Below are 12,872 nucleotides of genomic sequence, written 5' to 3'. Positions count from 1 at the left end.
GATAATACTAATCCTGTCTGACTAGTGCTTTAGATTCTGTTTGTAGCTGGTACTAAAGTGTTACATAATCTGACAAGTGGACTATGCTAAATAGAGGTGTAACTGGGGTTTAAAATGACTTGTTTTCTTTAAACAATTTTTAACTGTCACTAATGAAAGGATTTCTTTTTTTATGAACGGTTTCAAGAGTGTGACATTAACCAGTGCAAACTGTCAATTCCTATAAAGATTTGGACAATTTAGTTTTCAGATTTTGCTTATAGGGACTTTGTGTTGTTGTTTTTTTGTTGATATTGGGCTGTTACATGTGACTTAATTTTGTAGGGGGTGCTATTGAGCTGTTTTGCCACACCTATTTCTGAAATGCAGATTTCCACCACTTCTCATGTGCGACGTTTCATGAGTTTGTGTTTAGGCCCTCAAATGCAATTTTGGAGAAGATTAGACCAAGCAATTCCAATAGAGTCCTCACACCACCTCAGTCCTTAGGATATGTGCAGTTATTATTTATTTTTAACAGTAATACCATATACAGTATATTCTGAATAAAAAAATCAAATGCTATCAAAGAAACTAGATCTAACTGAACACCTACACATTACCATCCATTCAAAACAGGAAAATTTAGGAATTTTGAACAAAATGCAGTTAATTTTAAGCATTAGTAAGAATCTGTTTTTTTTTTATGAAAGAAATTTTATTAAAGAAAGGTATTGATATAATTTGTTGTATAATGCCAGTGTTAGGGAAGCTACTCTGAAACTCTTTACAAGCTACTTGTAAGTAAAAGTAGTTAAGTTACATTCAAGCTACCATTTTGAAAAAGTAGTTAGCTACATTGAAACTTTTTATTTTATACAATGACAAATAACATTGAATAATTAATGTTATACTATTTGGGGTTTCAAGCAACATAATGCAATGTAATTTCAAAGAGTATAGTGTGAATTCAGGTTGAGTGGAACACTTTCCCCCCAGTCATTTCAAAGGTAAAAACTGTCAAAATCATTTGATTTAGTAAACTATCTGATACACACAATAATCTAATATAGCCTATATCTCAAACTGACTGTCAAAGTCCAACATGGCAAAAAATGTAACATTAGTGCAAGAAAAAAATGTATGCTTAAAATAAGTATGCTTTAATTTAAACTTAAATTAAATATTCAGGAGTCAGGATTAGGTTTACCACCATCAAACAAACCAAATGTGGGACGATGTGAGAAATGTTAACGACACTAAAACATAACCTGAAACTGTTATATAATGTCTAAGTTAATAAAAAATATTTGTATTCTGCCTTTCAGCTGATAAAAATATTTTGTTCTTTAGTCCCTCCCAGAAAACACCATTATATCACAATGTAATATAACATATCTTTATTTTACAAATCATTTAAATTCAACATCACTGAGCCTAGGGCAGCAGGCATCATGTAGATAAACTTTTTTTTAAATAGAGCTGACCAAGTCCAACTAAAACCCAACAAAATAAAGAAAGAACAAATACAATATATATCAACATGAAATGAGTTAATTGACAGTCTTATATATTAATTTATATTATATATTAACAATATAACCAATTTACCGAATTATCCAGTAGTTTTCTGACAGGGAACACATGGAACGAGTCACCTCTCCACATTTTAATTGACAGCTGTCACAATTGTTAACCTACTGTGTTTACTACTTTCTTTTCAACCATTGGTTAGGATAAAAAAAAAACAACAACAACAAAAAAGCGGGACGGCTGGTCACCCTAGTAAGGATTAGTCTAAAATGCAGGTTAAACTCACAGCACATGCAGTGATGGAGCGCAGCATTCTGAACAGAACCGCTGTGAGTATCATGAGCTGCTCGCGTGAACGGTGCAGGTGCTTTGCTTGCCTATTTATTTTTATTTTAAATTGTTTCGTTTAAAAGTGGACATTTCAAGCTTTCTATTGCCTACACATGATATATCTCATGTCTGTGAGGCAAGTAGCCTGCTGAGTTTTGGTTTATTTATAATGTTGTTTTACCGCTGAGCAGCTCATATGAGTGAAGCGTGTCTGCAAGCAGAGCTTCCGTCACACTGCTCGTTCTCGTCGGTCGTCAGATTCAGAACCCAAAAACAGAATGTAGCTTTTGGTCGCGCTACTTCCCTACTTGCTGTATAAAGTAGTTAGCTACTGGAAAAGCTACACTGTTTTAAAAGTAACTGAGCTACTGACAAGCTACTGAAAAATGTAGTTAAGCTAGCAGCGTCGCTACTTGTAGCTCGCTACTGCCCAACACTGTATAATGCAACCTGATATTAGTGTTTTTTGGGTCTGTATTTTATGATTGACAAAGTGTGTTTGTTTGTTTAAAACCTAGCTGTATGGAAGAATGAGTTGATTTGGGAAAATAATTGTTTTGGTTGTTTTAGTGCATTTTGAATGTGAAATATCTGCTGTGCCAAGCTGGCAGTTTGTTGAGAGACCTGTGTAAAGAGTTTTGAAAAAGTGATTTAAGTATTGAGAAATGGGTCCTAGCAATTGTGTAAAAAACAAACAAAAAAAAACATTTATAATTGGCAAGAAGCATCCTGCACATAAAAACAGGCAAAGCAACAAAATAATATTATTCAACATATCCTAGTTTTTTCCAGAAAATATTCAGATGTAACACCCATTGTAACAATTAAAATGTATTTACAGATTACAGTTACATTTACTTTGTAATTAAATTATGTAATCTAGTTACTCCACAACACTTCTAAATACATTTGAGTAGACTCGTCCCCTGTGTCATAGTCAAGGAGCCGAGGGTCTGTCCATATTAACCTCCCTTGTCTACTTGTGGAAAACTTCAAACTGAAGACAGGTGCTGTGTTCCCCTGAGCATCAACCTTTTTATGTGTGTTCAATATGACAATTCTGACTAATTGGAATCAAGAAAATTCACATGTGTATAATTTTGAGAACCAATAAGAAATTTCTGGTAGAGTAAAGCCTAGTTAACACTGCCCGATTTTGCCCCGATTTTGAGTCGCCGACAGGTTTTGTGAAATCGCCGACAAATGCCCGAGATCACAGGCAAATCGGTGCTCGTCCACGCGAGTGACAATCACGCAGTGTGAATAATCAAAGACGCCATCAGAGAGAATCGCAGACGAGTCGCCGACACCCATGATATATTTGGCATGCTAAATATCTGGACCTGGCTGTCGGCGATTGAAACTCCTGCTGTGTGAACTCCTTTCTGACTGAAAATTACACCGACAGCCAATGAGAGAGTGAGATTCTGGGCAGCAGGAGGTTCAGGGAGGAGTTATAGAGCAGCATTTCAGGATTTTTAATAGATATATTTACAATTATATCAAACAGAAACATAGGCCAAACATTTGAACATCCAGCCACAGCATCAGCACATTACAAAATTGTTTATTTACCTCAAACTGTCTTTGCAGAACACAATCCTGGCTCCCTCTGTCTCTACAACAATTTATTCCGCTTTAATCTTTTTTCTTTTTCTCCACAAATCAGCGCACATACAATTTGAAGCAAACTATGTGCAGTTTATCATTTTTAATAACAATTCCAAGTCTCGCGCGAGAACTCCGGTCTGACGCACGTGTGATCTTGCGTTGTTTACTTGTCACATCGCACGTGTGTTTGGGAAACGTATTTTGCGCACCGGAGAGAGAGAGTTGTCGGCGATTCTTCCTCTTGTTCAGTCATGCAGTGTGAACTCCTCCGTCGTCAAACCATCGTGCAGTGTGAACACATCAGTGACTGAATGATACCCCAGATAGTCATGCAGTGTGAAAAGAGCAGTGATCAGACGAGTTTGAAAATCGTGCAGTCTGAACTAGGCTTAAGCTGGGCATACACTGTGCGATTTCTATGCGTTTTCAGCAAGGTTACCTACTCACACTGTACGAGTAGATCGCATGCGATGTAAAGCCAAAGCTCACGATTGATGTGCTCTCACTGTGCGGTCCGACCGTCGAGCGCGTCTTGACTGCTCACACTGTACGGGTGAAAAATGCGCAATAAAACCCCCGTGGCGACGATAGACCAGGGTGTATTATAGAGCGGTAAATGCATCAGCTATTGATATCAAGAGGATTTAGAATTTATGTATAAAATTATTATTATTATTATTATTAGAGTAGGCCTACTTTTATTATTAAATTGATATTACATTAATTTGCCCCCTCCCCCCAACAATAATGCATAATCGACACGCTGCATAATAAAATAATAGATAGATTACTCCTCACTATTTAAAAACATTTAGCCCGATTCAACAAGGAATTATAGGTCTATAGTCTAATTATATGATTTTAATGTCAGAACACTGCAATAATAATGTCTGTCTCAATGAAAAGTAAGAGCAGATTTATCTAAAAACAACTTGTTTAACACAAAATGGGCCTACTTCTCTTCTATTTTTTTCTCACAATATGGACCAAAATAGAAATATTAAGAAAATAAATAAGAAAGAAAAGGCAATAGGCTACGTTATCAGTATGTTGAATTACATTTATCTCTCGTTGTCTGAGAATATGCGCCGAAAGCTTGTCAGATTTTACTTTCACTTTCTGTAGTGAATAATTGTTTGAGACTGCGTTTAAACTGCGCATTGCGTGATATCCACTGACTCGCGTTCATGAAGAAAAAGAAAACATCGCAACATGACATTGTGTCAAGATGGACAACGGTTCCCACTTTCTGTCATAATAAGATTAAGTAGGCCTAGGCTAAATATTAATTAATATTGAAAAAATAAAAATAAAATGTGAAAGTAAAACAAGTAGGCTAAATTAATGATCAACTAGCTAAATGAATAAGATGCAATGGATATATACAACACAAACTGGAGGCACAACGGTTTACTTAATTTCTGCTATTTGATAGCTGCCTACATAATTAAAGATCTCCCTCTTTTCGTTTTCTTCCTTAATGCTTTTAAAAATTAAATGGTTGAACTTCTGCTTTCGCGCAGGCGCAGTGAGGGGAAATAGGGCAATCCGTTCGTGGCTTTGCTTCAACTGTGCGATAACCTCACGAGGGGTGAGCAGAATTTCTGACATGCCAGAAATTCATCCGACCATCCGATTCCCGATCGTGAGAGGTTTGTCGCCCCTCGTTTCCCCCTGTACACTGCACGAACACCTCGCGACAAACGACGCACGATAAATCTGAAAATCGGCCCGACCCAAAAAAGAGTCGCACGAGTCAGAATTCGGCTCGAAATCGGACGAAAATCGCACAGTGTATGCCCGGCTTTAAGCTCCTATTTGGGCAAGTCTGGAGAATCATGACTGTTAATGAAGAGGGAGGGATTATTGTTAATTAGCCAAAATCTGTAGAATACAAAAATACCAAAGGGCAGCAGCTCAACAGTGTGATTTGCTGTTGAACAATGGCAGGAAGCTGGTGTGCTGTTCAATCTCTGGCACTTTCTGTGTGGTTTTGTGCTTTCTGTCATGCTGTTCCACAGTGGAGTAATCTGCCCCAGAACCCTCAAGCTCTGACGTTACAGCAAACTGACCAGCGGGTTCAACAACAACAAGCTAGTCAACGGTTTTCTCAGCAGGTTCAACAGCAAGGCAATCAACAGTTTCCTCAGCAGTTTCAGCCTAAGCAGCCAGTGGTGCAGGCAGAGCCCCTTGACAAATGTGCTGTAGCTGATTATGAGCAGATTCAATGTGGCCCACCTGGTATCAGTGGTGCTGAGTGTGAGGCTATCAACTGCTGCTTTAACGGACAGCAGTGTTTCTATGGGAAGGCAGGTAAGAGTGGGTCATTGTAAAGGTGTTCGTGTTAAACTGCTCATCTGCAATGACCTGCTCTTGTACCTTGTTCCAGTGACTCTGCAGTGTATAAGAGATGGTCAGTTTGTGGTAGTGGTTGCTAGAGATGTTACGCTACCTCGACTGAGCCTGGATTCAGTCCATCTCCTAGGTGGAAACGACCCAACTTGCAGTCCTGTGGCCTCCACACCTTCCTTTGCTATATACCAGTTCCCTGTCACTGCATGTGGCACAAGCATGATGGTGAGTAGCTGCTTGTGATTCTGTTCTGCATGGCTTTGAATGGACTGGATACCAACAGTTACTATTTGCAGGAGGACAGTGGATATGTGGTGTATGAAAACCGAATGACCTCCTCGTATGAAGTGGGTGTCGGACCACTTGGTTCCATCACAAGGGACAGCCATTTTGAGTAGGCTATCATTATTTTATTTTTTTTAAATGCTCTACCATAAGTTATTCCTTAAAACATGCTACGAACTCACTGTTTGTTGTCTAGGCTTCTCTTCCAGTGTAGGTACTCTGCTACTTCTGTGGAAGCTCTGGTTGTGGAGGTCAACACCGTTCCCGCACCTCAACCAGTAGCGGCTCCTGGACCCCTCAGGGTGGAGCTTAGACTGGCAAATGGTCAATGTGTCACCAAAGGCTGTGCAGAAGGCAAGTGTCTGTTAAAATTATGCAAAAGTATTTTCTAAAACTCTTGCAGTAGTTTCTGGTTAAACACCAGTATTCTTCCTCAGGGGATGAGGCGTACACATCCTACTACGGTGACGCTGATTATCCAGTCACAAAAGTCCTGCGGGAGCCTGTGTTTGTTGAGGTGCGCATTTTGGAGAGGACCGACCCCAACATTGTCCTAATGCTGGGACGCTGCTGGGCGACATCAACCCCCAGTCCACTCAGTCTACCCCAGTGGGACCTTCTGGTCGATGGGTGAGTAAGGCAAGTCTTTATCCATCTAGTGTGCTGTAAGGCACTTCAGACTGCCTCTTTGCTTTTCAGATGCCCTTACCAGGATGACCGTTATCTGACCACATTGGTTCCAGTGGCTGGAACTTCTGGTCTTCAGTTCCCAACGCACTACAAGCGCTTTGTTGTGAAGATGTTCACATTTGTCGATCCAGCATCACTGGCTCCTCTACAGGAAACCGTATGCTCCGCAGCCTTACCTGAATCCTTAATATTAGTCATCTTTATAGGGTTTTTCTTTTCTGTGTCTTAACCCTTTCCCCCTCTGTTAGATCTTCATCCACTGTAGTACAGAAGTGTGCCATCCCTCTTCTGGCTCCTGTGAGCAAAGCTGTGCTAGGAAAAGTGAGTGCTTGTTGTAAACTGACTTCAGGACCCGTGAGAACTTGGTCTCACAATTCTTCCATTTCTTTTGCAGGAAGAGCTGTTGATGTCAAGACCATCTCTAGTGGGCAAACTGTGGTGTCTAGTGGAGAAGTTAACCTGGTTATGTGACTTCAGTAGTTTTATTAAACTTCTTAACTCAACTGTCTCTTGTGCTTGACTTGACCTAAACAAGCATAGCTTCTGACCTATTTGCTAAGCTCCAGTTGCTAACCTGGGCATCTGTTCTCAATGGTACCAAATTAGGGGTTTTGGTCTCTACCTGTAGCTCTATGGCTGGACTAACAACTGATTGCTTGATTATCTGCCCCCCCCCCCCCCCATGTCATCCTTTTCTTTATTTGACCCCGAATGTTTATTGAACATTCGACTGGTCCTCTAAATAAAGCTGGTTTAATCTCTTAACCAGCGTCTCCTACCTGGGTTGCTGTCTAAAGCCCCATTCGCACGGGACTAGTATTATCTAGGGACCTCTGGTGATTTGTTGTAATTGCAGAGAATGTCTGTGATCTTAAGGCCGTGCGACTCGTTAAAATTCCCCCGCAAAATACCATATTTCACCGACCACTGAGGTCCTGTGTGATTCGATATCTCTGTGATTTGGCCAGGATTAGGCGGCTCGTATATAAATTTTGCAAGCTTTTTTTCCTTCCTGTGAGCATTTCTCTTTCATGATGAATAGTCTGCCTTCATAATGCGCACCATTATACTCTCACTTTAGAATGAGTAACAATTTGTGAGTAATCTGATTGAGTGGTGTGTTTAATATTAACGTCAATACTGTTCTTAATGAATAACAGAACAGTACAATGACAAGCTTGTTTAAATAGGCGCTTTTACATTTACTTTTGAAACTGAATCTTCTGCCGTGTCAGCCGCTCACTCGTGATAAATGAAATCTGACTCCTGCCGCTGGTCTGAGCTCAGTTCATGGCATCTGTTCGCTAACTGAACGAAATTGTTTATTTATTAGGCTACTGTAAAATAATCAAAACAACTCCTGAAGTTGGAAGAGACTGGGTCTTCCAACATGACAATTACCCAAAGCACGCAGCCAAGATAAGCAAGGAGTGGCTCTGTAAGAAGCATATCAAGGTTCTGGCATGGCCTAGCCAGTCTCCAGACCTAAACCCAATAGAGAATCTTTGGAGGGAGCTCAAACTCTGTGTTTCTCAGCGACAGGCCAGAAACCTGACTGATCTAGAGAAGATCTATGTGGAGGAATGGGCCAAAATCCCTCTTGCAAACCTGGTGAAAAACTACAGGAAACGTTTGACCTCTGTAACTGCAAACAAGGGCTACTGTACCAAATATTAACATTGCTTTTCTCAGGTGTTCAAATACTTATTTGCAGCTGTATCATACAAATAAAGTGTTTTAAAAAAATCATTGTGATTTCTAAATAAAAAATAAATACAAAAATTGGTTATGTCTCTCACAGTGGGCATGCACCCACGATGACAAGTGGGAGAACTAATAGCAGGGTGCTTAAATACATATTTTCTTCTATCTATCTATCTATCTATCTATATATACAAGAAAAAAGTTCTGCTCAGACGATGTGTCGAGAACAAGCTGCGAGAACTCCCAAACCAGGGCTGCAAGAACAAAATTACATAATTTTGTTCTCGCATCCCTGGGAGCAAGAATGTTTTTCTCTGTTCTTCCAGAGTATGTCACAGCCTTCAGACATGCATTTGCAAACTTTCCTAAGCACTTCCAATCAGTGTTTCACTTCGTGAAGTGGACGAGGGAAGTTTGTATGGACAGACACTCACGATTGCCCTGAGAAGAAGTGCTTAGGGAGTTTTGTGAGTGTGTTGCTAAATTTGCAAAATTAAGATATTGTAAAAGTAGTAATGCTAGTTACTATTTCAGCATGTCTACAAGCAAAGCGGAATGTACCAAACATCTACTTTGGGCAAGCTCCAGTACCAAACCTGGGGGGTATTTCAGAAAGCAGGTTATGTGACATAAACTTAAAGTGGCGAAACCAACGGTCAAGCTTTTTAGGAAATGGTCCCCACAAGCCATAGACACACTACAGGACTGCTTAGACTCCACGGTATGGAGTAACTTCTGGTCTGATGGTCAGGATATTAACACCTTCACTGATACAGTCACATCCTATATTCAATTCTGTGAGAGTGTTTGTATTCCTATAAGAGCTGTTCATGTTTTTAATAACAGTAAGCCCTGGTTCAATAATGAAGTGAGAGTGCTATGTAAGAAAAAACAGGCTGCTTTTAAGAGTGGTGATATGGTACAATACAAATTACTGAAATATCAATTTCAGCGAGCTGTGTTGAAATCCAAGGCTTCCTATAAAGCTAAGCTTGAAAATAAATTACATGCAAATGACATCAAAGGTGTCTGGCATGGGCTGCAGGACATTACTGACTATAAGATCAAACACCATGCTCCAGTTAGTGACCCATCTCTTCCTGGGAGGCTTAATGACTTCTACTGTCGTTTTGACAGTGGAAGTCACCTTCCCCCTCCCTGTTACAGAGAGCAGGGTGACCATCCACCTACCATCTCTGAGCATGATGTAAGAATCTTGCTCCGTCAGCAGAACATCAGGAAGGCGGCGGGGCCTGACGGCGTATTGTCTGCCACTTTAAGACACTGTGCTGATCAATTAACATCTGTCCTCACTTTTATCTTTAACTGGTCTCTCCAACTTGGTATTGTGCCTGCTTGTTTTAAATCTGCTGTGATCATTCCAGTTCCAAAGAAAAATAGAATCTCATGTCTTAATGATTATAGGCCGGTGGCCTTAACTTCTGTCATTATGAAAGTGTTTGAGCGTTTGATATGTAAACACCTGTCCAGTGTTTCGCTTGACCCCCACCAATTTGCTTATAGAGCAAATAGGAGTGTTGATGATACAGTCTCACTCTGTTTGCATTCTATTCTTCAACATCTGGAGTTAAAATCTACATATGTTCGGTTACTCTTTGTGGACTTTAGCTCTGCGTTCAACACCATCGTTCCTGTGAAGCTGATTAACACTCTACAGGAGCTAGGTGTTAGTACATCACTCTGCAAATGGATTTTCAACTTTCTATGCGATAGGAAGCAGGTGGTTAAAATGGGTGATTACGTCTCACAGTCAAGGTTTTTGAACACTGGCGCCCCTCAGGGCTGCGTCCTTTCCCCACTTTTGTACTCTTTATACACACAATTCTGTCAATCACACACTAGTTCAGTTTTGTTGTTTAAGTTTGCTGACGATACCTCTGTAGTTGGTCTTATTACTACTGGAGATGAGTCTGACTACCGCAGAGAAGTGCAGGGGCTGGTGAAATGGTGCAAAAGCTTTGACTTGATAACACCTCAAAAACCAAGGAACTGGTAGTGGATTTTAGAAGGACCCCTAGTCCCCTCCCTACGCTCTCCATTAATGGGGTGGAGGTGGAGAGGGTCACTTCCTTCCAGTTCCTTGGGACCACAATACAGGAATCCTTATCATGGGAGCTCAACGCTAATATTAAGATCTGTAAAGCTCACCAGCGACTTCACTTTCTGCAGCAGCTCAAAAAATGTAAAGTCAGCCAAATTGCCATGACCCACTTTTATAGGTCATCTATTGAAAGCGTGCTCACTTTTTCCATGCTTGTCTGGTTCGGTCACACAACCGCTCAGGACAAAACTAAGTTGGAAAGAGTAGTACGCAGAGCATCAAAAATTATAGGCTGTAGCCTTCCATCACTTTCTTAACTTTTCTCCACCAGAATAATTAGAAAGGCAAAAAAAATCATAGCGGACGACTCTCACCCTGCTCACCACCTCTTTAATCTCCTCCCATCAGGAAGAAGATATAGAAGCATTAAGACTTCTACTTCACGTTTCAGAGACAGTACTTATCCTCTGGCTATTAGACATCTGAATTTGCACTGACAGCTAGCTGCACTATCAACTGGATGCACTGTGCACTTTATTTTTCTTGTCCAGGGGTATTGTCTTTTTAATGTCTGTGGGGTTTTGGTCTAAGGTCATACTGTTTGCTGGGTATTGCTGGGGAACATTGTCTGTTTTTGTACTTAAGATGTCTGTCCTTTATGTCTTTTTACGTCTGAGAGTTGTACCAAGACAAATTCCTATCAACTTGTTGACATGGCAATAAATTAATGAATTGAATTGAATTGAATACCTGGGTATGTTTAGGAGTAAATTAGCGGATAATCTCAGTTTTTGATTCCCTCAATCTCAATCTCTGAACATAAACTACTCCGGAACAGATTATTTTCCAGGGTTAGTTTGCTTAAAAGGTATTTAGATGTGTTTTATAATAATTAATATAGTTATAACCAAATTTCTTTCAGTTGTTTCATAATATTTCACAATATTATATATTAATTTTAAAGAATTATATTGTGGTCTCAGCTGAAGTGCACATCGAGGGTGCAAAGCAGCTGCAAAGGGGGCGCTCACGTCCCTATGTCGGCCCACCATGCTGTAAGTCCACAAGACTGAAAGTGCACATGAAGCGTGCCATTTGAGACAGGGCCTTAGTTTCAGTTTACATGTTGAATCATTAATTCATTGCTCTGTTGGGAATGTCTTGTTTGTTAACTGGAAACATACTCTGAGTTGTCTGAACTAACTCCGGGACTCGGTTTTGGAACCAGCATACCTCGAGAAAGCAAGGTTTGGGTTAATCAACTGAGAGTTCAAGGTATATGTGGTGGTAAGTTAACCTTGCTTTCTGGCATACACCCCTGTGGCCTGTTGCACAAAACTGGTTTCAGTTGTTACCCAGGTAAGTTTGAGATAAGTTTGAGCAAACTCTGTTTTTTTGGGCTCAAGAAGGTGGATTGGTTTTTATCAGTGTTCATCACCATGGTAGCTGACACTACACAGCTAACCTGTTCTGGGGCAGGTTTTTTTCTGGGTTAGAGATCGCAAACCCAAAATGGACCAATCAGCTGCAAGTAAAGATGCAATAAAGCCACACCCCCTGCATCTCTCGTTACAAAATAAAGCAGTTAATAAGGAAAAAAAAAACCATTTAAAATAAAATTGTGCATCTTTTGGTGCTAATTATTTATTATATTTATATTATATGAATTATAATCACTTTGAATACATGTAATATGTTCATATAAATATTATATTAATTGTCAAGTAGCCAAAAATGTATAGAAATATAATACATGCATTCATAATTATTTTAAACAACGTATTCATTTGAGCTCTTTGTGAACCTATAATTATTAGGCATATTTCTTTGATTCACATCATGCATTGATATAGTCAGATATTCTTTCAGCTGCCTTCTCAAACTGTCGCTGTAGCAGCAGTGTTTTTTCCTGCCTTGTAAATGCATTTAATTTTTATAATGGTTTTCAAAACAATCTGTCAAGCTTCAGAAGAGAAGTGAATCAAACGGACACTGCGATTTGCTGTTTGCCACACTTTCAGGTGCACATGCTTCAGAGTTAATTGCTAACTCTGGATTAAACCTGAGTTGACGGAAAGGTTTATACCAAAATTTGAGAAACGGTTGAACTTGATCTAAACCAGGTTGGATTTTTCTGGATTTGTCAACTCTAAACTTACTCTAAAACTCAGAGTTTGTTCAGCTAGCTTCATGCAACAGGCTTTTGAGCGTCAACATCTTATGTATGTTCAATATGAAATATCTAACTGATTGGAATCAATAACCATTACATGTGTATAATTTTGAGAACCAATTAGAAATTTCTGTTAGAGTGAGCTCCCATTTG

The 12,872-nt window shown here is 39.7% G+C and overlaps 2 protein-coding genes across 2 annotated transcripts in view; one reads left to right on the top strand and one right to left on the bottom strand.

Annotated features, from left to right (window-relative positions):
- LOC137077457 (zona pellucida sperm-binding protein 4-like) overlaps positions 1-12,872 on the bottom strand; it is a 90,924-nt gene that overhangs the window by 43,335 nt on the left and 34,717 nt on the right. The gene's annotated exons all lie outside the window — the stretch shown is intronic.
- LOC137077441 (zona pellucida sperm-binding protein 4-like) lies at positions 5,366-7,283 on the top strand. The gene is made up of 8 exons (XM_067445241.1): positions 5,366-5,766; positions 5,843-6,030; positions 6,102-6,199; positions 6,287-6,444; positions 6,528-6,720; positions 6,790-6,937; positions 7,029-7,101; positions 7,175-7,283. Exons 1-8 carry the CDS (start codon positions 5,397-5,399, stop codon positions 7,249-7,251), a joined length of 1,305 nt encoding a protein of 434 aa, XP_067301342.1. The 5' UTR covers positions 5,366-5,396; the 3' UTR covers positions 7,252-7,283.

The sequence above is a fragment of the Pseudorasbora parva genome, chromosome 1 (genome assembly GCF_024679245.1).
Source record: "Pseudorasbora parva isolate DD20220531a chromosome 1, ASM2467924v1, whole genome shotgun sequence".
Taxonomy (NCBI): domain Eukaryota; kingdom Metazoa; phylum Chordata; class Actinopteri; order Cypriniformes; family Gobionidae; genus Pseudorasbora; species Pseudorasbora parva.
Note: the sequence above shows the minus strand (reverse complement) of the source record. Positions and strands in the feature narration are given on the sequence as shown.